The sequence below is a fragment of the Lethenteron reissneri genome, chromosome 69 (genome assembly GCF_015708825.2).
Source record: "Lethenteron reissneri isolate LAM-NWPU_2019-01 chromosome 69, ASM1570882v1, whole genome shotgun sequence".
Classification (NCBI taxonomy): Eukaryota; Metazoa; Chordata; class Hyperoartia; order Petromyzontiformes; family Petromyzontidae; genus Lethenteron; species Lethenteron reissneri.
In genome coordinates, this window is record NC_083847.1 from 5,642,878 (window position 1) to 5,669,771 (window position 26,894).

Consider the following 26,894-nt stretch of genomic DNA (forward strand, 5'->3'; position numbering starts at 1 on the left):
ATTACGCGAATCAAACACACAGGTTCCATCCCCAAACGATTCCTGGTCAGCCACACGCGTGTATCGTGTTCATCAGGAGCAGCATGCGTGCAGCGAATTCCACACGCGCACACACGCACACACGCGCATGCACACGCACGCACACACATGCACACACACACGCGCGTGCCCACACACACACGCGCACACACACACATACGCACACACACGCACACACACACTAGCGCGTGATTGATTGATCACCGGCTCCGTTTGCTCACCAGGTGAACCGCGCGCGCGTATCGACTCACGAACGACTCTGCAGCGACATCCCTCGACGTGTGGCTGTGTGCCGGAAATGATTTTTTTATTATGTTTTTTTCTAAATCATATCAAAGTTAAGAAGTAAAAACAACACCCCCCCCCCCATGGCCACGTTGATACATACCCATGGCCACGCTGATACATACCCATGGTCACATTGATACATACCCATTGTCACTGATACATACCCATGGACACCTTGATACATACCCATGGCCACACGGATACAGCCCCATGGACACATTGATACATACACATGGTCACATTGATACATACCCATGGACACATTGATACATACCCATGGTCACATTGAAACATACCCATGGTCACATTGATACATACCCATGGACACGTTGATACATACCCATGGACACATTGATACATACCCATGGTCACACTGATGCATATCCATGGCATAAGCCAGCAGTAGTCAAAATACCCAGCAACTGGATCTATTCTGTGGTGGATCTCAACGGAGGAATCAGCGATCCGCTCTCATCGACAATTAACTCGGGTGGATATAACCCTGCAATACCCTCTAGGCCAGCATTGCCACTTTCCCCGATAAGACATCGTCGGTAGTGTGAGGGCCGTCACACCATTTGAAACCATTGGGTTTGGTTTGACAGCAGCACGATGATGATGGCGCGGTGTTCTCACTCTGTCTTGTTAGCGGCTACACTAGAGGCCACCAGGGGCCGCCAGTGGACCACGGGGGCCTTGCAATGAAGAACGCTGCTCGAGACACAACAAGCAATATCGCCATCTAGTGGTAGAAGCTACTATGGTTTCAATGAATTAATCTTAAGTATGTGATTTTTATGTAAACTATAAAAACTACTTTAAACTACTTTTAAAACTTTACACTATTTTTATTACCAGGTAAATCACACTGAGCTATGTAGCTCTTTTGCAGAAGCGACCTGGCCACAAATGATAGCTCAACGAAGTGGCTTATCACGTGGAGATTTAAAGCAGCCAAATGCTCTAAACACGTGATGTCGATTCTAAATGTGGAGGGAAAACCCAGAGAACTCGGAGAAAAATTCACGTGACGACGGGAAGAGAGACAACAAATATACAGCAGGCGTCAAGGTTGGGATCGAACCCACGCGCTCCTGTATACCAGGCGACGTAGTTAACATCTCCCATCGGATGTGACGAGAATCACCGATGTCAGAAAGGAGTTCTGATTTGTCCTGAGATCCACGCATTGATCACAGCCAGGCCTATCCCGACACGCGTTTAGTAACATCAGATTATATCAATAACATGACGACTTAAAATCGTTACTTATAAATTACAGTGTATACGCACCCAACCTTAGGCTTTGTGTGAATTATCGTTATATCCCTACACACGTTTAGATTATGTCAATCACATCACTCGACTTGAAATCATTACTTATAAACCACAGTATAGATGCACACAACCGTAAGCTATGTGTGGAGGGTGTTTAAAAAGATGGACCCGATTTGAAATCGCTATATCTCTGCAACCAAAAGAGCGGGGCATATAGTTTCAAATGATTAACACGAGATACCTCTCGCAGCGCACAAACAGGCGCTCGCCTCAGTCATTCGCAAGACACACTGCCTCAACGTTGGATAGGTCGCACGGGACGCCAAGACTTGGCGCTACACTCTTGGCCCCCAAGATCCCCAGACATCACCACACCCTGCGACTTTTTGTTGTGGGGATACGTCATAGACCGTGGTGTTTTTGTGCTACCATTAGCGACTAGACTGGATGACCTCAAAAACAGAATGACGGCAGCGCTGACTTCAGTGGAAGAAGACACTTCGAGAGGCGTTTGGGACGAATTCAACTATCGTCTCGATGTTGTCAGTACAGCAGGTGGTGGGCACATAGAGCATTTATTAAATGGTTAATAAAACTTGATACCTTATTAAACCGTTTGTACCTTTTTGTGCAATTGTAGGATGTTGCCATCGTGAAATATACTGCTTTGAAATCGGGTCCATTTTAAAACACCCTGTAGTTATCATTATCTTGATTCATAATACAATTTTGGAGTCAGACCACGACTGCCCTATCCCTGCACACGTTTTGTAACATCAGATTATATCAATAACATCACTCGACTTTAAATCATCACTTATAAACTATAGGATATATACCCATACCACCTTAGACTATGTATAGATTCTAGTGATCATTATATTGATTCGAATTGACGTTTGGGGTCAGATCGCCACTGGCCTAACCCAAAGCACGTTTAGTCACATCAGATTATATCAATAACATCACTCGACTTCAAATGGTTACTTATAAACTACATTATGTATGCATCCAACCTTAACTATGTATGGATTTTAGTCATTATTATATTGATTTATAATGGGGTCAGATCACCAGTGGCCTAACTCTACACACGTTTATTACCATTAGATTATATCAATAAGATCACTCGACTTTACATCGTTACTTATGTAGGGAACTAAATAGAGAACAAACGTTATATGGAGCTACCAAATATTTACAAAATAGAATAAACACAGCTGCTGAGAGAAATTTGAAATAGAACAGGTGGTGGAGAGATAATGAATGATAGGGCACTGTAGCAGCAAAGAGCACGTGGATAACGAGAGAAAAGACACGTGGTTAACGAGACACAAGACACGTGGTTAACGAGAGACAAGACACGTGGTTAACGAGACACAAGACACGTGGTTAACGAGACACAAGACACGTGGTTACAGGATGATTGATGGGAAGGCACTGCAGCTAGAGACGGGCACGTGGTGGCTAATTAATGGCGGGGTGGCAGCTATGAAGGCGGAGCGTCTCCGACAGGAGGCGCGCTTGCCTGGGACGAAGACGAAGTGTGTGCAGCTACGCTGGAGCTGTTCCTCGTCAAGAATTGTGAACACCCAACTTAAACTGTTAACGACAACGGTTTTACCTTCCTCTTGTTCAACACACTACGTCGGAGGTTCTTAGCACTTATAAACTACATCGTTCATACGCACCCAACTCTAGACTACGTATGGATTATAGACTTTCTAATCTTGATTCATAATTTACTTTTGTGGTCAGATCGCCGTGTGATTAAAATGTGGCGTGTACCCCGCTCCAACTAACGGTCCACCTTAGGAATTAATAAGCATTAATTAACTTTAATTCATAATGTATGTTAATTAATCGTTAATGAATTAGTAACTACTCATAATTCATTACATTGATAGAGCCGACGCGTACAGTCCAACCTGGGCAGCCGTGAGGTTCAAATTGTTACCAGCTGGCCGCTTGTCCCATTGGTCAGCTGAGAGCCAATGAGAGCGATGCATGGCTCTGAGCCAACCAGACCGCACTCGCAGCGATTCAATTGTCACGCTTCGTGGTCACGAACACATCTTTACAAACAAAATATTTAGTCTTCCCCATTTCTTATCCCTTTAACATTAGTGCTTTTAGCCGGGAGAGAACTCACGAGACCAGGATATAGTCTCAGGTTCCCCATCTCAAAGGAAGCTCACCAGACATTTCGACTGAGGGCATCGCTAAGACCACGGAGGTGCTGGAGCTCCTCCAACCTCGTCTCCCTCCACGGCCTTCTACGGGTACAGTAGAATGCACTCGTCAGCACAATACATAATATTTACTCATGTTATCATACGTTATTTTTCTTTAAGAAATCATGTTTACCATATAGTATTATTAGCGCGATTACCAATATACCAACGAAGCCCTCTTATGTTGCTAAAACGAAAACATTACTCTGTAGGGAACGCATCCCCATATCTACAATGATATCATGACCCCTTGAAGCGCCAATTCGATTAGCGCTGCTCACTTCTCTAGGAACAACGGTTCTTGAGCGCTAAGCGGTGTCTGCCTAAATTCCTATAAATATTTTTTACTGATATTATCAACGTTTTTTTGTAATTTTCATTCTAAGGATATTATCCTTGGACATGATTACACATCAGGATCAGGGAGAGAGGGATGAGTCTATCAACATTAGAGGATGGGGGCAGGGGTGGGGCGAGCCCAACCCAACCTGGGGAGGCCCCAGAGGAAATACTCAGCTCGGATTGGTCAGCTCGGTTCAAAAGCAATAAGAGCGGGAAAGTGGAATAGGGGGAGAAGACAGTGCGGAGTCGGTTGGGTGGGAGAGAGATGGGATTGGTGGAGGTAGAGGGGGCACGAGAGGGAGGGGGACAGGTATAAAAGGAGAGCGTCGAGAAGGGGAAGAAAAAGAGACGCCTGGGATGAATGGTGGCTGGAGGTTTGTGAGACGGTGTGCTCCGATAAAGGTCTTAATATCCGACGTCGGTGTCCTGAGCCCTACATTATTATGTTCACCTTAAATGTCAGTGGTAATGTCAGTAACATTGTGCAATTAATATTTCTGTTTGCGATGTTACTCGTCAAACATACATTGAATGGCAGGGCATTTTGTTTACCGCGCGTGTGTGCGTGTGTGGTCACCCTTGTTGGGGGCCATCCATTTAGTACGAACGCAAAAATCTGTCAACTTGATCCCTCCCCCCCTCCCTGTAGGCACGCGTACTTTTTACATCCCCCCCCCCCCCACCTGACGCACCCCCCCCCCCAATTCCCATAGAACAGCCGACATTTAATCCACGCAGAAACAATCAAGGATTTATCATATTTACGTGTTTAAGCAAACATAGTCCACCGCCTGACTATCTAACTCATTTGAAGGCCAATGTAGACAAATTATTCATGAGGCTCCCCCCCCCCCAACCATTTTCTGTGCATGCGCACATTGTCAGTAGACCCCCCATACGCAAGTGTACGCATTTGGGTTAACCCCCTCCCCCTCCATGCGTACGTACTAAATGGATGGCCCCTTATTGAGTGTCCCTGTGAAATATTTACATCAAAACCTTGGTCGGGAAGATGGTGGTGGCGCTAATTGCAGACTCTCAGGACAAGCACCTGCAAGCACTGTGGTTCTTCGTGTGAGGCTTTACATTTCATGATTTATAACGTTATTTTTTAATTACGTAAAAAAAAAGTTGTTCAAGAGTAGAAACTTTTGGGGCTCAAACGTAACTCAGCTTTCAACGTGAGAGTCAGTGGGAAAACGACGATCGTTCAAGGGATTGTCGCTTTACGAGCAATTTTCACAGAACGTGTATATCTCGCTCATTAAGTGAGGCACGCCTGTATTGACTGTGATGTATTTCTAACCTCTGTCGAGCACCCAGTACATATTGACTTCAGTTTAACAAAGAAACGAAGTAAATAATAACAAATTTGATGTTTTAAGTAGTGGCCTCCTATAACGCGTATTATTTTCTTCCAGAAGAATCCCCTGCAAGTCAACCTCCTCTACGTGCTCGACGCTTCAGCACGTGGTGGGGTTAACTGGCTGTTACGTGGTCACATCGGGCAGCGGAAGTCCAATCAGTGCACACCTGCAGCTTGGAGACAGGCAGATGCTGCTGCTGCTGCTGTGTGTCACGTGAACAACGTGGATGAAGCAACGCACTCTCTCCCTGATTGCTTGGTGATCCCAACGTTTGACAGGAGCCATGTGGGTTTCCAAATGGGCTCGTTGCCACCATCGGCAAGGTGGGGGAGGGGGGACTTGGTGATTGTGTGGTAAAGTCGTTTTTTTTTCTAAACTTAATTTTTTTCTCTTAAGAATGTTCATCGAAAGGGGGCTGGAAAAGAAAATAACAAGAAGTGCCATTTATGTTCCAATTCGATATTTCAAGAGCCTGCAATCCGCGTGGTGAATACGAAATGGTGGTCCTTCATGAATAACGTCACGAAACATTCGGCTCTTGAGTCACAGGTTACTGCCCCTGATCTAGAGAGATGTGAATGATGTTCTGTGTGTGTGTGATGGTGTGCACGTATGACTCCGTGTGATCCCGTGCCGTCGTCGCATGCTGAATGAGATTCCTGCCATGCGTGACGATCGCGATGGCACGGACCAGAGTATGAGATGAGCTATCACTTGAGCTCAACGATTGACAGATAATTATTATTAGACTCCGAGCACCACAACCCAACAGCTGGCACAAGAGGTTGGGTAAAGTGGTGGTGAAATGAGTGCAAGAGCTCCGTGGTGCCATGGTGGTAAAATGACAGGAGCCTCGCCTCCCAATCCAGAAAAATTCCGACTTTTTCAAAACCCAAACTCTTTTCTCTTTTAAAGAGTTCCACTCCCCCGTGCATAACTTTGATTGTGTTGCCATCTTTTTCTAAACACCAGGACATGTTGTTCTGTCCCAGCCAACTTTCATTACCAACTCCGTTATGTGGCATCGTTTTGTATGTGACTCCCACAGAACACCTTGCACAATTGCTCACATCCACCTCCCAGTAGCGTCGATCCGATGAGAAGCTTTCATAGCCCAGGACTTCTGAACGTGACTCGTTTGAGGAAGTCCAGAATGACCTCATGAGCTTCACCATTCTAAGATCTCTGGAAAGTTGAATGCGATGATGAGACGATGCTGCGTTCAGAGTTGGAGAACAACCATCTGTGAACAACAATTATAAAATTACATGGTCCAAATAAAACTGAAAAATAGAGAGCTCATAATGGGGCATGCTGCTGATACTACACGTATTCTTAGGTTTTTTCGGTAAAGTCACGTATGTAAAAATTTGTAATTAAAAGTCAAATAAAAAAAATAAAAAAATCACGACGTTTCGGAGGCAACACAAGCTTCCGTCTTCAGGTGGAACCGTCACAGCACGATTGCTGTATCAAGTAAGAGAAATTCCAAGAAAACCGTCCTTGTATATATACTGGTTGAGGGTGGGAGGAGCCAATGGCAGGCCCCTGGATATAATTATTATTGTGAAGTTGGTGAGGCTAAAGCCACTGCTAGGAATGAGCCTTTGTTGTATAGACTGGTTGAACTGGGAGGTTCCAAGAGTTGTTAAGGTGCGGCTGATGTAAAGGTGCGGCTGCTGTAAATGGGACTGAGCCTTTGTTATGTCGAGGTGGTTTGGCTGAAACCGCTGCTAGGAATGAGCCTTTGTTGTGTAGACTGGTTGAACTGGGAGGTTCCAAGAGTTGTTAAGGTGCGGCTGCTGTAAAGGTGCGGCTGCTGTAAATGGGACTGAACCTTTGTTATGTAGATGAAACAGCACTTTGCTACGTTGCTGGGATTAATTCTAGATTTGCCAAATATGTTTGGTAAAACTTAAAGCAGGAAAAACCAGTGTGTGAAAAAAGAAGAATAAACTATACGGTAACTGAAGAATAGTGCCTGTAAAATAAGATGGTCCAAATATGTGTAGTTAAATCTTTTTTGCATGGTAATAACATCTTTCCAATGATTACTAAGTTTGTACCCATCATCACGGTTGAAATTATGTCTGTGTTTTTATATTTGGATGGCTTCGTGTACAAACCTTTGATGGTAGCCAGGAGGTTTGCAGAGTACCTTGGTCTCGGAAAGACAATTTCATGAGAGGCCACAGCATTGTAGCAATGATCGGTAACGGCGGAAGAATCAGTTTTGTTATTAACCATGCAAAAGAGATTTAACTACACATATTTAGACCATCTTATTTGACAGGCACTATTCTTCAGTTACCGTATAGTTTCTTCTTCTTTTTTCACACACTGGTTTTTCCTGCTTTAAGTTTTACCACACATTTGGCAAATCTAGAATTAATCCCAGCAACGTAGCAAAGTTCTGTTTCATCTACATAACAAAGGTTCAGTCCCATTTACAGCAGCCGCACCTTAACAACTCTTGGAACCTCCCAGTTCAACCAGTCTACACAACAAAGGCTCATTCTTAGCAGCGGCTTTAGCCGCACCAACTTCACAATAATAATTATATCCAGGGGCCTGCCTTGGCTCCTCCCACCCTCAACCAGTATATATATGTAGGGGTGATGTAGTGGGGATACGTGCTGGCAGGGAGGATCGTGAGACAGCGCGTGGTGATTGGCTACATCGCGGTCCGCAGGCGGGTGCTCACATCGCGGTCCGCATAGGCCCCGTCCCCTGGAGCGGAGGGCTATGTAAGGCGATGCGCGGAGGCACTCGGGGAGTTGGTAACCGGCGAAGACAGAAGATGGAGGAAGAGATAGGCCCTGGGACCCCTAGCCCCGCTGCCCTTGTAAGGGCCGGGGCTCTGTGAGGCTCAGAGGTGAGGCCTTGGGATTCACGGCCCGACGCCTTGTAAGGGTCGGGCTGTGTAACTCAGTGGTCGAGACCCGTGGCCGGGCAGGGCGGGTCTGATAGCTTCCCGTGGGGAGAGCGTAGCCGAGAGCCTGAGTGCAAGGCAGAGGTAGGTACGCGTACCCTACGGGAGAGAGTGAGTGCAAGGCCGAGTTGGGCACTTGTAGGGGTCTGATAGGTTCCCGTGGGGAGAGCGTAGCCGGAGAGCCTGAGTGCAAGGCAGAGTTAGGCACGCGTACCCTACGGGAGAGACTGTGTGCGTGGCCGAGCCAGGCACGCGTAGCATAGGCGTTATTTAGGTTGTGCCTGTCATTGTGCAACCATTGTGAATAAATAAGTGCTGCCCCGTCAACTCGTCTCCCGCCATTATTGAAGATATTACATATACAAGGACGGTTTTCTTGGAATTTCTCTTACTTGATACAGCAATCGTGCTGTGACGGTTCCACCTGAAGACGGAAGCTTGTGTTGCGTCCGAAACATCGTGATTTTTATTTTATTTTTATTATACTTTTATTAATTTTAATTAACTTTTTTTACCTACGTAACTTTACCGAAAAAACCTAAGAATATGAATCCTTGCAGTCACGAAAGCTTCAAATCTAGAATAGATACTGCACATCATTGTCACTTAAACCTTATACAATAAACTATTTATTACATGTGTAATGCGGGCGTAAACGGCCTCGCGGATATGACGTCACGAGGGGAGGAGTTAGGTCACGTGGGAGAGAGGGATCAAGTCTTAAGGGGGAGAAACCGGAAGAGACGAGAGAGAGTTGGGGATTGAGATAGAGGGAGGCCACGCAGGGCGGAGATCGGAGAGTGGCGAGATCGCCACACAGGGAGCGAGACTCGGCACCGTCGGCCAGCGGTGACCGAGCACGGAGGGCGAGCAGCAGCGGTGGAGCTGCTGTGAGGGCAGCCGGAGGTCTGCACGGGTGAACCAGCAGCAGTGGAGCTGCATCGGAGTGGGGAGAGGCTACGGGAGCGAAGGCAGCCTCGAGCTGCCGAGCGGAGAGGCTCTGAGCGAGGGCCGTGTGGGACGAGTGTAAAGGAACCCGAATAAAGGACAACGGAGACAGACACAGTGAACGAGTCCTTTATTACACATGTGTAGGACTCTTACTGACGCGACAACTTCTTTATCTTTCTCGTTCCTTTTATTTCGCATATAGTTCACATCTCCGACAGCATCGCTCAATGTTCCTCCATACTCTTCAATGCACAATTCTCCATCAACCCCACTCAATGTCTCTCCGTTCACTCGCTCCGCTCCGCCGCTTTGCTCGCTCTCTCTCTCCACCAAGGTCCATTACTCCGCTGCTTCCTACGCTCTACTCGCTCCGTCCTTGCTACTCCGTCCGTACTATCTCTCCACTGCTACCGTATACTGTATTCTCTTGGTCCACTGCTACCTCATACTATACACTCTTGTCCACTGCTACCTTATACTATACACTCTTGTCCACTGCTACCCTATACTATACACTCTTGTCCCAGGCACCAACTCCAACGCTAACTCCAACTGCGACTCCAACACTAACAATGACTCCCGTATCTCCATACGCTCTCTGCCTTTATCCCCAAACCAATTAGCCCCAATTAATTATGTTATCCCCCGCTTCACTACTCGCCCCCAGCCTCACGTGATGCTGTTATCGTAGACACCCCGGCGCCAGTCCCAACCACTCACCCTCTCGACCAATCACCCGCCAGCGTCCTCAGTTACCCCTAACACCTGCAGCGTCCCTTAATTACCTCACCCCCTTAATTGGCGCAACAACAACTGTATCGCTCGCCCCGCTTCGCTGTGTCCCCGTTCGCCCTTACGCCGCACGTCCGTATCACAACCAAACGCGTGATGCGTGTTATCTCAAGTCCTACATCACCCCCCCCCCCCCCCCCCATGTTTAAAGAGTTACCCGTCCCGGCTAAACACAACGCGGCAAAACACAATATCCCAACAAAATGTACACGATCCCCCCCCCCCCCCGGACACGACCCCCAACGTCCATGTCACCCAAAGTTTCACGAAAAAATCTATCTTCTTAAGCGGGTTCCCACAGCCGGACCATCGCCCCGGCTCAACTGAACAGGGGGCAGAGTATATCTGTCCGTGGGCGCGGGCCAGCACAGATTGCAAAAATCTGTGCCTAACAACATGGCACGGCCAGAACAGATGAAACAAAAATGTATCCCGTTACACACACACACCCCCAACTTTAATTGTTGCAAGCACACGAGCCAATTTCCCAACTGCCCCCATTTGTCACTATACACTCAGCATCCACTGGTTCCAAATTTTTGGGCGAGGTTGGCAACTAACGAAAGTTTCCAAGAAAAGGGGGTCGCCGAAGCCCCCGTATCGACAATTACTCTAATTTGTACCCCTTGAACAACACCACCACATCCGACGAACCCGGCGCGGTACAAAAACGCGATGAACCAATGCGCCCCACATAGCATTACCGTGCGATTCGTACGAAGGGAAATTTACAGTGTGTGGTGTCGCGGATGGGTAATGGGAAGGATACGGCTGTATTTTAAATGTGTCACGACTCGCCTGATAGTCCTGGGATGGGAAGAATCCGTGGTTGTAGTCTCCTGATGACCGCGGGAAGACGCCTCTCCGTCTCCAGCAGTCCCGTGCGAAGCGTCCTCGACGCCCGTACTCGTAGCTCGTCTACGGGGTGGCGAGGCAGGCTCGCGAGCGGCCACTGCTGCCACTGCTGCCAGCGACCCCGGTCCCTCCGACTCCGACGTGCTCCGGCCGCGCCGGCGCCTTCCACAAGAGGCTGTGCCGTCACCACCGCTGGTTCGTCGCGAAGCCTCAACCATTCCACGTGCGGCCGGCGCCGTGAGCTCGGAGTCGGCAACCCCGGCGCCTCATTGGCGTCCGGCTCCGCTCCTGGCGTAGCGGGAGACACAGCTGCGCTGCCGGCCACCGCTGGTGTCGCAGGCTCATGCGGCGGCTGGTCCGATCCCGTCGGCGCCTCTCGTATCGTTTTCGAACTCCTTCGCGAGCGCCATCATGTTGGCCTCCCACACAGCCATCGCAGTCCTCCATACGTGAGGCGGGCTTGGTTCGTTATCGTCGTCCGGGTCGTCCTCCTCCAGCCCCCGACGGGGTTATCACGTCCGCATCGCTGCTGTCGGTCGACGAGCCCGCCGGTAAGTTCTTCTTTTCCGCAACTTTCTTTGACATGTCAGCGTAGTTCTTTAGATCACTTCTGACTCCAGTTGTAGGACTCTTACTGACGCGACAACTTCTTTGTCTTTTTCGTTCCTTTTATTTCGCATATAGTTCACATCTCCGACAGCATCGCTCAATGTTCCTCCATAATCTTCAATAAACAATTCTCCATCAACCCCACTCAATGTCCCTCCGTTCGCTCGCTCCGCTCCGCCGCTTCGCTCGCTCTCTCTCTCTCCACCAAGGTCCGTTACTCTGCTGCTTCCTACACTCTACTCGCTCCGTCCTTGCTACTCCGTCCGTGCTCTCTCTCCACTGCTACCGTATACTGTATTCTCTTGGTCCACTGCTACCTCATACTATACACTCTTGTCCACTGCTACCTTATACTATACACTCTTGTCCACTGCTACCCTATACTATACACTCTTGTCCACTGCTACCCTATATTATACACTCTTGTCCCAGGCACCAACTCCAACGCTAACTCCAACTGCGACTCCAACACTAACAATGACTCCCGTATCTCCATACGCTCTCTGCCTTTATCCCCAAACTAATTAGCCCCAATTAATTATGTTATCCCCCGCTTCGCTACTCGCCCCCAGGCCCCCAGCCTCATGTGATGCTGTTATCGTAGACACCCCAGTGCCAGTCCCAACCACTCACCCGCTCGACCAATCACCCGCCAGCGTCCTCAGTTACCCCTAACACTTGCAGCGTCCCTTAATTACCTCACCCCCTTAATTGGCGCAACAACAACTGTACTGTATCGCTCGCCCCGCTTTGCTGTGTATCCGTTCGCCCTTACTGTCCGCCGCACGTCCGTATCACAACCAAACGCGCGACGCGTGTCATCTCAAGTTCTACACATGAATGACACCCAACAAGTATGTACTTCCACTGGTTCCACGTTTGCTCCAAGTCTTAAATTCCCCACATTTCCACTCATCTAAGCCTTTTTATTGACCATCATGTGCACACTCCACATCGAACAGCCATAGGTAGCATCGATCAATTACAATGCACTCGATTCACTGCATCTATTAAACCTGTCTCACATTGGCTTGTGTGCTGTATAGGTGTGCGGCGTTGCTATTGGCACTGCCACTGCATTGCTAATAGTTGCTCTGCTCATCCACATGCACTTGTGTGGGCTCTGAAAATTGATGTGTGCGCATGTCCACATGTATCTACGCATATCCACACGTACCTACACATGTCAAAAAGTGCTTACACATGTCTACATGTATAACTGTCTTGGCTTATATAGAGATGAGCTGATACAATACACGTTAATAAAATTAACTATTTATTATCCGTGGACGGATAATCTAAGTCATAGTCTAATTTACATATTAGTTGCATTATCCTTCATAATAGCGTGAAACAAATGGCCTTCCACACATCATCATTTAGGTCCCCTTCACAAATTTGTTCAAAAGAGCCACTGTCTGCTTTTTGTGATGTTATCGTTCCCCAAGTGGAGGACCTTCCACTCATCATTCCAAGAGCCAGAACGAGTCCACCTGTATTCCACAGATGTTCAAGTGGAACCGGTCCAGCTCCCCAGCGAGCTGTCCATGCATGCTTAGAGGGAGATAGAGACCCTCCTGCGGAGTCTAGCGCTTGCCACACAGACGTGAGGCCCAAACAGACTGTTGGGGCAAGTGCTGTTATCATCACGCCCGACCGCCTTTGTCTCCACAGTGGCGATGTTTACTACACACCGCACCAGGTACTCATTTGAGGCTGAGTCGACCTAGGGGAGGCCCAAGACCGGTTGATAGATTCGTCACTGGTGTTGGCCATGAGCAGGAATCGAACTCGGGTCGCCAGGTTCGTAGTGCAGCGTGCTAACCAATACACCACCACTCCCCGTATACACAATGCACACATCCAGACACCCACACCTCCACCCATACTCACGCGACTTTGAGAGCCGAAGAAGCAGATATTTTCCAGCGGTTGCCTGAAGAGAGTGGCTTGGGTCATCGTCGCTGTTTCCAAACATGCATTCACAGGGAAAGGATGAAACCGATATTCAATAGTCAGTAATACACAACATACGATGTACATATCTAGATGTATGCACTGGGAGAGTCACACATTGATAAGCTGTCATGCTTTCTAAGAATGTGGTAAATGCAGTGCCCATAGCTCTAAGAGCAGGGGTCCTCAAACTACGGCCCGCGGGCCACATGCGGCCCGCTGAGGACATTTATCAGGCCCATGGTCACTAATTGGGCTGCGCTGGTGAGCACTAATTGGGCTGCGCTGGTGAGCACTCATTGGGCTGCGGTTTTGGGCACTGATTGGGCTGCGGTGGCGAGCACTGATTTGGCTGCGCTGGTGAGCACTGATTGAGCTGCGGCGGTGGGCACTCATTGGGCTGCGCTGGTGAATGGTTCAATGGGCCAATTGACTGGACTTGGCCCCCAGGCCTAAGGCTGCCAGCCCTCCCCTGGCTGCGCTTGACTGGCTCTCCCTCCCTCAGCTCCCTCTCTTGCCAATCGGCTCCACTCCCAGTGATATTCCTGTGTGCTGGGGATGTAGATCCCCAGTACACGCACCGCTGAGTAAATGATAGAGGGGTAATAACAGAGTGATCTCTGATCTCTGGAGGGGCTGCCTGCTGTTCTCCCGTGCTGGTCAGTGACAGACAGCCGAGGAGTAGGAAACCCAATTTAAATGACAGTAAGTGCATTTACATTCTGATTGCTATTCAGTTGTATGAGGTTATATGTTGTATGTTGTGTAAGCCCCGGTTCATACTGTTGCGATCTCTGAGCAGTGCGAGTTCAGCCATATGCTTGTATGGCTGAACTTGCATTAGATTCGGAAGAAAAAAGGCACATGTGCCTTCTTTTTTCCTGCAGTGGAATCGGATCGCATGGGTCTTCTCCCCCATGCGATCAGATTCCTATGCGAGTTCGCAGATCGCACTGCGATCTGTGAACAAAACTGCAGGTGTAATTAACTTTTTAGTGGCACCCGCACCAGTGTGAGCCTGGGGTAAAAGCGGAGTTCCCCCAATCAGACTGCATTGATGGGCAGTGCAGTCTGTATGTCTCTGTGTGGGCAAAGTTATTGCTGGTATATTGTTTTTGTAGCGCTGTATATATATTGGTATTTTACTAATAGCAAGTTTGACTCCCTAGGAAACAATGATGTCAAGAAAGAGAAAAATTGACTCGGAGTGTAGGATATTCAAAGAACAGTGGACTTATGAAAACTTTTTCATGCAGTACAAGGAAAGAGCTGTGTGTCTGATATGCCAGAATATAGTGTCTGCGTTCAAAGAATACAATTTACGTCGACACTATGAAACTCAACATAAAGATAAATATGATTGTTTGGTCGGAGAAGTGAGAAAAGATAAACAATTTAAACTGAAAAATACATTTACAACTCAGCAAAATACTTTGATGAAGCAGAAGCAGCTAAATATTTCATCACTGCGAGCAAGTTTTCAAGTTGCCAAGCTAATAGCGTGCACTGGCAGACCATTCGTGGAGGGAGAATTTGTTAAAGAATGCCTTCTTTCTGTTGCCAAAGAGATGTGTCCAGAGAAGGCCGATTTATTTAGTACAGTGAGTCTTTCAGGACCTACAATTACACGGAGGATTGAAGAAATGGGAGACAATTTGCATCAGCATTTGCAAAACTCCACAAAAAAACTTTCCTATTTTTCCTTGGCACTCGACGAAAGCAATGATGTTCGTGATTCTTCACAACTTCTAATTTTTATTCGTGGGACGAATGACTATTTCGAAGTCACAGAAGAGCTTGCTGCACTGCAAAGCATCAAAGGAATAACTACAGGAGATGATATCTATGAAAAGGTTTGCCAAACTGTGAATGGTTTGGAGCTGAACTGGGCTAAACTAGCCAGTGTGACAACTGATGGTGTTTCTAGCATGGTGGGGTCTAAGAAAGGAGTAATTGCTCGCATTAACCAAGAGATGGACAAACATAACCATTCTCATCCAATAGCCATACACTGCCTCATCCACCAACACGCGCTGTGTAGTAAATCACTGAAGTGGGACTCTGTTATGAAAATTGTGGTATCTTGTGTTAACTTCATTAGAGCTCATGCACTAAACCAGACAATTTCAGGCATTTCTGTCTGAGCTAAATGTTGACTATGAAGATGTTCTGTACCACACAGAAGTCCGTTGGCTGAGTCGAGGGAGAGTTTTGAAACGTTTCAATGACTTACTTCCACAGATTACAGCTTTTCTGCTTTCAAAAAACAAAGAAGTACCAGAGCTCAATGATGCAGAATGGAAATGGCACCTTGCCTTTCTGACAGATGTAACAGAGCTACTCAACAGTTTCAATGTGCAACTTCAAGGAAAGGGGAAGCTCGTCTGTGATATGCAATCACATGTCAAAGCATTTGAAGGAAAATTAGGCCTCCTCATCAAACAAGTGAAGGAGGACAACTTCTGCCATCTCCCCACAACTCAAAACCTGTTAGCGGAAAAACCATTGGTTGCATTCCCAAACAAAACATGTGTGGATTCACTGGAAAAATTGCAAAAGGAGTTCCAATTTAGATTTAAAGAGCTTCATCTCCATGAACAGGACATACAGCTTTTCCGTAACCCATTTTCTATTGACATTGAAAATGTGGATACAATTTACCAAATGGAACTGGCTGAACTGCAGAATTGTGACTCTCTGAAAGACGCATTCAAGTCAAGCAGCCTTTATAATTTCTATGCATCTCTCCCCTCTGAGACATATCCTCATCTCAGGAACCATGCACTCAAAATGGCAACCATCTTTGGCAGCACTTATGTCTGTGAACAGATTTTTTTCAGAATGAAACATTTGAAATCTCCAACCAGATCTAGACTAACGGATGCACACTTGCATCACTTGTTACGACTAGCAGTGACAAATATGGAACCGGACATTGACCATCTCATTAGCCAAAAGCAGGCCCATAGTTCCCATTGAAATAATGGCAAGTTTGTTGATTTAACTTTACTTGTTCTTCATTTAAATATTGTATTTGTTCCCGTTTTGTTTCTTCACTTCAAAATAAGATATATGCAGTGTGCATAGGAATTTATTCATGGTTTTTTTTAACTATAGTCCGGCCTTCCAACGATCTGAGGGACAGTGAACTGGCCCCCTGTTTAAAAAGTTTGAGGACCCCTGTCTAAGAGTCACGTGAAGCACAAAGCTACGTGAATCGTATATTGTATTGATGAGCATACGAATACACGTTAAATCCATCAATAGACATGGTCCAGAACACCTCTCGAAGCCAAAAATAACTGAAGAACATTTTAAAGAAATTAAAACCTCCAACCGGAAGACTTTCCGTGCACTAATTAGGCCGTGCGTGAAAAGTGCTCCGAGCAAGAGTATCCTTCATTGATAATCAAGTTTGGATTTCAGTCAGAGCAAGAGTATTTACGTCATGAACACTGCATTTTTTTCCTCCCTGAATAAAATCTTCAGCCATTAAGTGTTTTAAATTGTCCCATCGTTGTGATGGATGAGTGGGATGGCAGTGCTACAGTGAAATGAAAAATAAGGTATGAATATATGTGGGCACCGTGTATTCTACACTCACCGATAATTAAACCAAGTCCACGTTTTGTGTCGCAAAATGTTGGGTATGCGGTACCACTTATAGTACGGAGATGGTCAAAGGGAGTTGCACTTAAAACCTGCAATATTAGTAGTCTTAAATGGAAAAATTCAACGCTCTGTGGAGAGACAGCTATACTCCTTCCAATGACCTCATTCCCTATTTTTCTTGTCATCCACTCAATACATTGAGAACATATATACACATGTGTTAAATTATTATACCAGTAGTGAAAAACACATGCTGAATTTTTTTTTGTTTACTTGAACCACGCCGTTAATATGTAGCAAACAGCATTAACGTATAACGACATTTTATTAATTGCCTTCCAGGAAAATGAAAGATATCCTTCCGGTAGATGCAGAGAGTGAAAGTGCTATGCGATTGACCGTGAATGGAATTTTCGATCACACCCCAAGCTGCTTCAGGTTTGTTTGTTGTTGTTATTGTTGTTGTTACATCACTTAGATTCTGCTCTAGCAAGAAGCATGCACAATTTAATGTTGGAGACGCCTTCCAGGAACATGCAGAGGACTACGTTAGTACTATGTTGTGAACTTGTTGCGCACCGTACGTAGCCAACCACGCTAATCAGAGGTGGCTTAAGCAGCTGTGGGGGAAGGACAATGCAAGCTCGGTTGAACGGCTAACGTATGGGTGTACAACTGCAGTAAGTATACGGTGTTTTTGGTGGGGGGATGCATGTTTGGGATGATGTTCCATACCTTGACATTTCAAAGAAACTCCTGTTGGAAAAAAAGTGGGGAAAACCATCAGATCTAGATGCCTTGATAACATGTTAACTTGCTGACATTTGTTTAAAATGTTCAGGTAAACCACAAAATCCGTGCGCTGAGACAGAGATGGCATCGAGCCTTGGTAACCACAAGCTCAGCTTCAAGTCATTGCATCTCAACGTAGTGAACAGAAGCAGCAGTATATGAAGAGGGCCTCTGATGAAGCTCGACGTGGGCAACGCCATTTTAAACCCGACTGGAGCCGTGCACATTGGCCCACCGACGCACATGCAGTCCATGTACAGGGTGTCCATGAAGTCCCTATCTATTTTATTGAACCAATGGTATGTAAATGTGTCTTTGCAGGACCCTAAGAATATGAATATACAAGAATGTGTGATGATAGTAACACTTTCAATAAGATGGGGGACTCTCTGTCATTAGATAAACATCGTTTTGGTAGAACGTTAACAAAGTTTTCCCAACCGCTGGATGTGACGTGCCAGCAACAGACCCCGGACAGCTCCATCTCAGCATTTAAGGCCTTTGAATTTCTTTGCACGGTGTCTTCATCAAGTCAGAGGTGTATAGAACATGAGTTAGAGATCTGCAAGACTGACGAGGTCGTGTTTCGGGGTGGCAATTACGAAAATAACTCCACAGATGCTGCAACACGTGTTCCGCAATGCAGCTGACAGATCTGAGGTGTGCAGAGATATCGACAGTGCTCATGTAGCATCCAATGCTTAAGTGTCATTATTATATATACCTCTGATTATAATAGTGCATAGTTTACCCCTAAATTGCTTTGATTTCAATAAAATAGGGACTTTATGGACACTCTGTATAAGGGACCAATAGTAGTCACCTGCCAACACGTATCGTGTTGAGAAATTGGATGAAGCCAACCGAAAGCAACTTCGCGACGTGCCACGTGTCTCGACTGAAGAAGTGGCGTCAACGATAAGGGAACGACAGCTCCAGTGAGGAGATGTCACCCAGATTACCATTGGCATGAATGTTGTGTATGCTATTGTTGTGAACGACAGTTCTTGATTCGTTCTAAATCGAGGCTGATTTAATCGTCAGAGGTGAAGCTAAGCAGAACTTCTAGACAGTTGATATACAGCAGATCGATAGACAGTCACGGTGGCTGGGAGGTGCTGTTTGTTGTTGCTCCTGAAGCTGTTTAATTAAGACAATTAATTTGTTTTTAACGGCTCATTGACCGTTATTTATTTATCATTACAAGACCATCCTCACTGTAATTACCTTAAGCTAGTTTATTAGTAAGGTGCCGAGGAAGCAAATAAAAATAGACAGTTCCAAGGCCATTGGCCGCCCCTGAGTTCAAGTGAGGTTGCTGGGTTCATAGCCAAGTGCACTAAACACTGTGCCACTGCTCCACCTCGCCTAGATGTCGCCTGAAGTACGCATGTGTTTAAACTTGCTACGTAAGGTGTTGGATATATTTCCTTATCTTTTTTGGTACTTATTTACTATATTTTTTCTGGAAATGTTGACCGTTAAAATTACCCCCAACAACGTATCCTAAATATACGCATGTATGTTGAACTTCCTTCACACCTTGCATAGCCAACCATGCTAATCGGAGGTGCTATCATTAAGCCAATGGTAAATTAGATTTCGGATGTACGTTGTTTTGCCTAATCTCACGTTTTCTAGGAAGCAATCCCCAACGTAAATAGAAGGCTTACTGATATTACCTTACAATCTTCAGGGACCTCAAGCTCGCATTACGTTCCTGGGGCAGACAAAGACAGACAGCTCTCGTTAAACTACGCGAATAATCGATTCACAAGCCATTGGGTCTCACCGATGGTGTCACCACCTGATTAGATACCTTCTCGTTAAGCATGTGACATCCCTATGCCTGTTCCATTCTTGAGCGCCTGGCCCAACTCCAAGCCCTGACTCAACCCAATCCCCTATATGACAACTCCAATCCTCAGACATGAACAAGAGATTCATGGCTGGTAGTTGAATGGCCTCTCAACGCAAGGTTCCTGAATTCCTAGACAATGGGGAGATGATGATGATGATAATGAACTAAGTGGATCCTTAAACGAGACAGTAAGATATCAGCTTATGATTGTAAGTTGAGTGTTGCTATAAACATGACAAACAGATAGATACAAATTATATATTTGCTTAATGTTGCAAAGGCATAAACATCAACTATTTAAGATGCCTTGAATGAAACAGACTATACAGCAACTCGACTAAACTAAACTGTTTTTATTTTACCAGGTAAGGCCCACTGAGGTATATCGCTTATTTTCAGAAGCAACCTGGCTATCACAAATGATAGCTCAATAAAGTGGATTATCATTTGGAAATTAATAGCAGCCAAATAATCTAAAGGCGTGTTTCTAAATATGGAGGTGAAAACCGGAGAATCCAGAGAAAAAATTATCGCGACCATAGGGGGAGAAAGAGAGAGAGACGCAAACTTCAAATATACATAAGACATCAGGGTCGGGATTGAACCCACGACCTCCAGCATATCAGGCGAGGTAGTTAACATCTCGCCACCACCTGACTCTGGGTCTCACATTACTGTGGATATTGATGAGCCTCGATGTCACCTGATCATCCTTTAAGAAGTCGATGGGATCCTGCAGTGCCATCATCTTCTCTAGGTTGCCAATGTCTTGGGTGAGGGTCTCTATCTTCTTCACGTGCGTCTCAATTTTATTCTGGATCCGCGACAGCTTCTGGCAGCTCTTCTCCTGCACTCCCCGCAGGGCCTCCTGCTCCTCCTCATCCAGCAGTCGCTTCTCAAGGGCGAAGCTCTCCCTGATCCGATCCTTGACATTTTCAGTCAAGTCCTGGAGACCCGCACAAGACCTCTTTACATCACCACACACACTGGCAGTGGACTCTGGCAAGAGGCTGGACGATTGTGAGTGTCCAGCAATGTGACCCCGAGGTGGCCAGCGAGCTCAAAATAATCACGAGTCCGCTCACCTCACTCTCTGCTGCTACACTCCTGATTGACTCCCCTCGTTTCCACTCACATCGACTGCTGCTACTCTCTTCTTTTCGGCCTTCCTGCCAACGCCTTCACTCCTCTCGAGCAGATGTATAACTACGTAGCCAACCACGCTAATCAGAGGTGCGAATACAAAATGACTCAGACTGGATCATGTTTAACCTCCCGCGCAAATCCCTGGCTCCCTGTCTACGATCGCTGTCTGTTAAAATATCTCACTCGAGTCTACAAATCCCTCCATGGTCTTGCTCCACCCTATCTCACTTCTGTCGTTTCTCACTGCACTGCCCCTCCATCCCGTCCTCTCCGCTCCCAGTCTCTACCGCCCCTCTCTGTGGCTCCCTCGCCACCATGCTTCACCCAGTCTCACTCTCTCGTCCCTGCTCCCTTCTCGCTCCCTTCCAATTGGAACCAACTCCCCCTGCAGCACACAGAGCCATCATCGTCACGACAACAACCTTCAGCTTCCATTCCTCCCTATAAAACAACCGCCATCTATTCTCCCTCGCCCATCCTGCTGCTACTGCTACTCCCTGTCCCCACCCCGTAGCTACGATGAGACCTACCCCAACCCCTATCACTCCCCTAACCCCTCTTACTACACCTATCAATATCCCTATCACTACCCCTTTACTACCCCTATCACTACCGCAACCCCTATTACTACTCTAACCCCTATCGTTACCCCTATCACTACCCCTATAGCTATCCCTTTCCTACCCCTATACTACCGCAACCCCTATCACTACCCCAACCCTTATCACTACCCTAACCCCTCTCACTACACCTATTACTATCCTATACTATCCCTTTACTACCCCTATCACTACCGCAACCCCTATCACTACCCCGATCACTACCATAACCCCTATCACTCCCCTAACCCTTCTCACTACACCTATCACTATCACTACCGCAACCCCTATCACTACCCCTATTACTACCCTAACCCTTATCACTACCCCTATCACTACCACATCCCCTATCACTACCCCTACCACGACCCTAACCCTGCCTGCTTTCCAAAAGTTCACCATAACTGCACCACCACTTGTAATAACCACACTCTTTATCTCAAGCACTATCATCTTATATACCATTTGTATACTTTCTGTAACGTACCTTGGGTTAAGGCGCTATAGAAATCTAGATAATATAAAAGTGGCCACTGCTGAGTCCTTGGCTTTAAGCCCTGTGGGCGTTTATGTGTCTATTATATTACGGATATTAATTATGTAAGATCTACTGCACCAATTCATACGTGTGTAATGACAGGGTGCCACCTGTCGGCCTGGAGGGGTAATCGTGGGTATGGGCGAGTTATATAATGACTAACTAGGAGGGGGACGTATCTGGGGTAAAGGTGAAAGCCAGAGTCAGTCAGGAAGCTCTGGGAACCTGCTCGAAGGTTCTGTAAGGGGGCGTGGCCAGAGGCAGGGCTTGGCCACGCCGGGAGGTATAAAAGGGGGATGGAACCAAAGGTTCGGAGCTATCACGGGGTTCTGGGTCCTGGCTGCATCGCTGCTCGCCATCATGTCTCTTTGTCGTCTGGCCGCGGTGCCGATCCTCTGCACGGCTCTCATCGTCGTCGGCCCTACACTAATCAGCCAGCTGTGTGGTTATATGCCGACGATGGGGCTGTGTAGAAAGGTCGGCTGTGTGGAGCCATGTAGATACGTTCTATATAACGCCCAGTGTTTGTGCTCAGTGGGATAAATACATAAAACGCCCTCTACACGACGTGTCTCGGAAGTCGGTCATTACACGTGTGTTCAGACGATAGACATTGTTGCGTCTCTTTCAGGCATCATGTCTGCGCTCCCACACATACTTGTAGTACCGTTCGCCTTATGGTGTCCTTCGGTCTATCACACTGGTGCAGAGACAAGGCCATGAAGGAGGTTGTCACTGGTGTAGGCCAATCAGATTCAAGGACAATGCATACATAATTATCAAAGTATATTTATTTGCATTTTTATGCATTCAATATCTTGATACTCGTGAAAGGGTCCTCTAGTAATAAGCCTATCTGTTGTTTGATCGTTAAGCGGTGCTTACAGTGCCTGCAGTTATTTTAGATTGTTAGTTGGCAAAGCAGCGCAAAAGCAGGTGTAAAATGATCAAATAAAATGTTCACATTTCGACAATGTTCACATAAGCTACGTATTTATTTCAAACGACTCGCATTCATTTTAATTGGTGCAGCATCCACAGCCAACCGATTAGTACGGTTGGCTACGTACACTGTGTAGTGACTGTGCTTGTCACTGTATGGTGCCGGGGCTTGCGAAGCCACGGCCGGTAATGTGTTGTCATTACAGCAGCCTGGGTTACGGGATGTAGTACCAGCCCTAGCGGGGCTTGGGTGAGCGCTGGTTAGCGCGGAGGCACCGCGAGTAGTGTGCGGTGCGGGCTCCCGGTAAGGGAGCGAGAGGGAGTGTCAGCCAGCCAGGGTTACGTTAGGGCTTGATACGCTGGTTGATCTGCTGTCATGTGACCGGACGATATTGGAGGGGGGGCACCGGTGGACGGGGGCCGTGGGGCGGTCACGTGGTCCAAAGGAGCTCTCGGGAATCTTCAAGAAGGAGCTCGAGAGACCTGGAAGGTGGGCGGGGCGAAGCCAGCCCCAGCCCGGGGGCATATAACGAGGGCCCCGTGAGGAGCTCGGGGTTCTTCGTGTGCTGGTGTTATGAAGATCCACGTCGGGAAGAAGAAGCCTCTAGCTATGCGGTCTGGGACTCCGTTTCTGGTCTGGACCGGGATAGCGAACCGTGTCTAGTTCTGCCGTAGCGTGGTTAGATGGGCATTCGAGAGATCATATTGTGTTGCGTGTTAATGCGGAATAAATAGTGTTGCTCCCAAGATAAAGTCTGCGACTCAGTTGCACTCACTACAACTGCGAAAGAAGTTCAACATACATCCGGATAAATGTTACAGATGAACCTCTAATTATGTTGGTGATTAAATTTGTGATTAAATAAAATTAAGATTGGTCTGAACAGACCAAGATTCACAAAGTGATAGTCCATAATAAAGGTTTTTGGGTTGTATCACGTAAATATAAATGCGTCGTTAAAACCCCCCACTACTCGACACAGCCAATTAGTAAGGGTTTGTCACGTAAACAAAACGTGCTAATTCATTAATAGTTCAGCACTAAGTGGTTGTGTTTTGGAGAGTAAACCCACGACAACGTTTACAATTCGCGAACAACAGTGCAAGTGGCTTGTAAATACAGTACGTGTGTATTGGGACTGCAATCATCTGAAGACAGACATTTATCATCTACCTGAAAAGATTTGACTGACTTCCTCAGAGAAGTGACGGCACTTTCTTCCGTAGTCTTCTCCTTTTCCATTCTTGTTTTCTCTCCTGCAATTGTCTCCTGTAGTGAGATGGCAGCATAATAGATAGAACATGTCAAGGAAATGAGATCAATTACTGGGACATGAGCAGAGAATGTTTCAAAAATGTGTCGAAGATCTAGAAATCTGCAATTGTACTGAGATCCAGTGTCATAATAGAAAACAAATCCAACATCAACGGAGATAAGGATGTTGGAGTGAAGGATCAATGAATTACATAATGACTCTAACCAGTCCCAGATTATCGTAGTAGCAAAAGTAGCATATGTTACGGGCCCTGCACTTTCAAGGGCCCCAATCTAAATGCTTTCAAGCTATCAATTCCGCTTGAGTGATTCTGCACTTGCTCTATTACTATAGTCCTATACTGCCTTCAACTTTTATGAAAGACTGGGTGTTTAAGGTTAGTGATTTGTCGTATTATCTGGCTGTATAGCAAATGAAAAAATACAATTACTTTACTATGCAAGTAAAAAATTCGTGTTTTAATATCTACGTGTTTTTTTTTTATTTAGGGCCCCCTTGTAACATATGCTACAGGCCCCGCACTAGCTTAATTTAGCACTTACTCTAACCAATCGTCCGATAGACAAAATGGCCACACGTTCCTCCATACAACATGGCCGCTATAAGGTCACTGCTCATCCCAGATTGTGGCTGATGTAAGTACATATGTAGTGGCATAGCGCTGGCTGCTGGTGAAAAAGGGGAACTGCGGTGTACGCCAGTACTCGCATCAGCAGGCCACGACATATACGAGAGGCTTTAATTATTTGTAGATAATATTGCCTCAGGTATATAGCTTTTTATATTGTATTTTACATATTCAAAGTGTTGAGCATTAACATATATTTTATTTTTATGTAGAGTGCTCTGAAGACGCCTTTATTGAGATCATTAGCACGATATATTGTCACCGTTTTGTAAGCTATGTCAAGTGGCTTGAGTGAAGGCACTTTATAAATATAAATTACATCAGATGTATTTATTTACTATACTCTATGTAGACTCACATCTCAATGGACTAACTTCTCGAAATTATTGATACCGATACAGTACAAATCCTTGTTTAATGCGGTAGATGCGTTCCTGAAAATTTAAGCAAAAAATGCGTGAAGTGAAAACAATTTCCCCATAAATAATGTAACGATAAAGTTTGGCGAGATACAATGTACACAAACACAGTGAGGGTACGCTGCCACGTTGATGTATCATTCTGCATACTGTATCACTGTACCGCTCAGCCGGACATTCTGCGTTATCATGGGGTAAGGATTCCTTATTGTGCGAAAAGTGCTTGCAAAATTTAAGAACCGCGTTATAGCAAAAACGCGTTATAGTGTGATCACGCGTTAGGTGAGGACTGACCATACCGCGTTGACAAACGCACAAATAGCGAAAGCATCTCTCTGCTATGAAGCAAGGTCATTACTTAAAACGCATTTTTTGTTCGTCCTTTTAGGGCAGCGTTATTGACGAATGTGTTGAATTAATTTGCTGGACAGGATTGGGCAAAACTTAGCTCACATTTCACCCAGATAACTGCACAGCAGCATATACTGAATGTCACTTACCTAACATTTACTCTAACAGTGACATATTTAAGAATCACAGTTAAGAGACATACAATGTATACACTTTTTAAAATAATTCAGATTAATATTTTAAATTAAGTATCGATTTATTTAATGGAATTGTGCAATGACGATCGCTCACCTTCCTCTTCCTTTGCTGCTCCTCCACGGAGATGGCATCGCAGCCTTTGTGTCCTCCCACATGCATGCAGGTCGCGCAGACCAGACGCGCGTGTTTCTGGCAGTAATACCTCATGGGCTCCTTGTGATTACTGCATTGGCTTCTCAGCGAGCCCTTAAACTTCTCCACCAAGCCGGCTATGAACACGTTCTTGCTGAGCTCTGGCTTCTGGGCGTAGCGCCTGCGGCACTGAGGGCAGGTGAAGCGGACGTGCGCCGCCTCTACACCCCAGGCTCTCTCCACACATTTCTTACAAAAGTTGTGGCCGCAGGCTAGACTCACAGGGACGTCAAACAATTGCAGACAGATGCAGCAGGAGAAATCGTCCTCTTGGCTCGATGAAGACGAAGCCATGGTCTCTGGCGAGTGCACGACACCGCTGCGGTGAGGTTTTTAGTGTGGTGTGTGGAATGAGGAAGTCTGGATTAACATGCAGTGGTTTGTTTTTGACCTTGGCACATGAGCTGTGAAGCAACATGTTAAACATATCAAACCGGTTTGAACGATTGTCAACAAGACGTATCGTACTGCATCGTGTGGGTAAAGGACCTATGACATTGCGGCCAGGTAAAGCACAAAGCAGTCGTAAATGAAATAGTAATAACTAACGTTTGATAGTTGTCAGTCTTTTGCTGTTCTTATAGAAAGGCTGTGAGTGTAGAACACTTTTGTAGCTGTGAATCATCAGCAGCAGCACTGTGATAAAAAGGTCTGAGTGAATTATTTTCAGGTAATCGATAAAGAAACCCTCAATCC

The 26,894-nt window shown here is 46.3% G+C and overlaps 1 protein-coding gene across 2 annotated transcripts; it reads right to left on the reverse strand.

The window, feature by feature from the left end:
- On the reverse strand, window positions 1-26,527 carry LOC133360512 (tripartite motif-containing protein 72-like). Of its 2 annotated transcripts, none has more exons than XM_061579292.1 (7): window positions 26,100-26,527; window positions 24,308-24,403; window positions 20,612-20,854; window positions 19,730-19,767; window positions 17,991-18,011; window positions 13,581-13,651; window positions 1-3,881 (listed from the first exon to the last, which is right to left on the reverse strand). In XM_061579292.1, the coding sequence occupies exons 1-7, from the start codon at window positions 26,490-26,492 to the stop codon at window positions 3,775-3,777; spliced, it is 969 nt and encodes a 322-aa protein (XP_061435276.1). In that variant the 5' UTR covers window positions 26,493-26,527; the 3' UTR covers window positions 1-3,774. The 2 variants fall into 2 exon arrangements, with proteins under 2 accessions (XP_061435276.1, XP_061435275.1); XM_061579291.1 differs by lacking the exon at window positions 1-3,881 and adding an exon at window positions 4,897-6,791.
- Between the last annotated feature and the right edge of the window lie 367 nt (window positions 26,528-26,894).